Raw genomic sequence first — 2127 nt, 5'->3', positions numbered from 1 at the left:
TTCACGGGGCTTTCGAGAATAAGGATTCCTTTACCTCCAGCGACACAAATCGGTTCGTAGGCCTCGCTGATCTCCCGTTTCTGATAGATGTCCGAGACGATGATCAAGGCCGGCCATGTGTTTGATGTTGTTATTATCCCAACCAAATTGGATAATGATTTGCATAGTTTCCCTTGACGTCGTTGGCATCTGGGAGGCAGACTACCACGTGAGAGAACTTGGGACATTCACCGCCAGTAACAAGATCCTTCCAGTCTTCGACATCGAGAATCGCAGTTTCTTTGCAGGTGACCTCGAGAGGAATAACTTGCTCGATGTGTTGCTTTAGAGCCTCGCGGGCATAATCGAAGGGACATATTATCAATACATCATAGGACGAAGGAAGCGCAGGTGCGATATTTTGAGAGGAAGAACTGCTAACCATAACCTCAGTCGCTGCCATGCTGGGACTTGATATAGCAAGGGGAATGAATTGGCTAGGCTGATCAGGTTTCGAAGGGGTTCCTCCACTCCGAGAGGATGGTGGCGTGTTGATTTGATTTGATCCCCAAGACGACCCAGAGAGTTGCTTGCTGGGTAGACTCATGACGTCCGAATTTGTCGATGAATGCAAGCTTAGTATGTCTTGAGTGAGATGGAATTCCTGTTTGTTCGGGCTCTTAAATGGATAAATATCGTCTATGGGTTGAAAGTATCGATCCTCAAGGTTTAAATTGAATGAATCCTGGGGCGGTGGCGGTGGAGGTGCATCAACCTTAACAAAAAAGGAGAATTTGGCGCCTTGGCCTTCCTTGCTTGTAGGGGTCAACCGCCCACCATGCATCTCCACGAGCTGTTTGGACAAGAAGAGGCCAAGCCCACTTCCTGAATGCTGCTGCGAGCCGCTCCCCTCAATCTGGCTGAATCTTTGCATTAGACGCTCGGCATCTGTAGAGCTAAATCCTTTGCCGGTATCAACGACCTCAAAATTCAAAAGGATCTCTGTTCCGTTTACAGGAACGGAAGGGTCGCGATGGATTGAACAGCGTGTGTATATTTCTCCCTGTGACGTGAACTTGACTGCATTTCCCATCAGGTTAATAAGGATCTGGCGTATTCGGAACCTATCCCCAATCACCATTGCAGGGACATCTGGCTCGACGAGATAATTCAGCTCAAGTCCCTTATCTATCGCCCTCGACCCGATCGTATCAATCACATCTTCCACGACAGAGCGAACATGGAGCCATTGTCGCACCATGTTCATCTTCCCTGCTTCTACTTTGGATACATCCAAAATATTGTCGACAAGTTCACGTAGGTTGGTAGAACTGTTCTGGATAGTATCGAGCATACGTCTTTGATCGTTATCTAACTGCGTATCCAAAATAAACGGAATCGTCCCTAAGATCCCATTAAGCGGCGTTCTGATCTCGTGGGACATATTACTGAAAAACTTCGTTTTCGACTCCATCTCCCTATTCAACTTCCGTTCTAGAAGTTTTCGATCATTGATATCGGTGCAGGTACCATACCAGGAAGCCTCGCCATCGCCAAAACTTGTCGTTTCAACTTTCACAAGACGCACGAGATGCCATCGGAAGTCACCGCCTCTCGATCGCAGCCGGATTTCGGTTGTATAAGAATACCTCTCGTTTTCATCTTTCTGTATGGTGACCACACCTTTTTCCACAAGCTCATGGAGCGCATGCGTTAGCCCTTGGTATTTTGAACGTCCATTCTTATCATGGAATGAATTGGTTCGAGAAAATGGACGTTTATTTCGTAGCTCGCTTGAATCCGACTCAGGAGTTCCATTAGAGGGTTCCGAACCCCGCAAAGAATTGATGATACGTCCTAACTCGATCGGATTGTCGGACTCCGGGATGATGTTTGGCGGGAGTAAGATACCGCATTTCTCAAGGTCGTCTCGATGTATATGTTTCGCAAAACCTAGTTTAAGGGCATCCTCCAGGGATTGACCCGTGTACTGCTGCCACTGTTCGTTGGCCGAGATAAGCCCACGATACTCAGCAGCCTCGAACACTACCTGGGGTATTGAATTTGCTAACGCTTTATATTTCGCGTTCGTGGCAAATACCTCCCTCTCTGCGCTGCCTTCATCTCAGCAATGCGCTGGCTCGTGGA

The 2127-nt window shown here is 47.8% G+C and overlaps 1 protein-coding gene across 1 annotated transcript; it reads right to left on the bottom strand.

Annotated features, from left to right (window-relative positions):
- Nucleotides 1-133: 133 nt before the first annotated feature.
- On the bottom strand, nucleotides 134-2103 carry HCAG_06665 (predicted protein; the record flags this gene model as incomplete). The annotated part of the gene is made up of 2 exons (XM_001539010.1): nucleotides 134-2025; nucleotides 2052-2103. 2 exons carry the CDS (start codon nucleotides 2101-2103, stop codon nucleotides 134-136), a joined length of 1944 nt encoding a protein of 647 aa, XP_001539060.1.
- Between the last annotated feature and the right edge of the window lie 24 nt (nucleotides 2104-2127).

Source organism: Histoplasma capsulatum, genomic scaffold (assembly GCF_000149585.1).
Source record: "Histoplasma capsulatum NAm1 scaffold_6 genomic scaffold, whole genome shotgun sequence".
Classification (NCBI taxonomy): Eukaryota; Fungi; Ascomycota; class Eurotiomycetes; order Onygenales; family Ajellomycetaceae; genus Histoplasma; species Histoplasma mississippiense.
The sequence above is the reverse complement of the archived record's forward strand: the minus strand, read 5'-3'. Positions and strand labels throughout refer to the sequence as shown.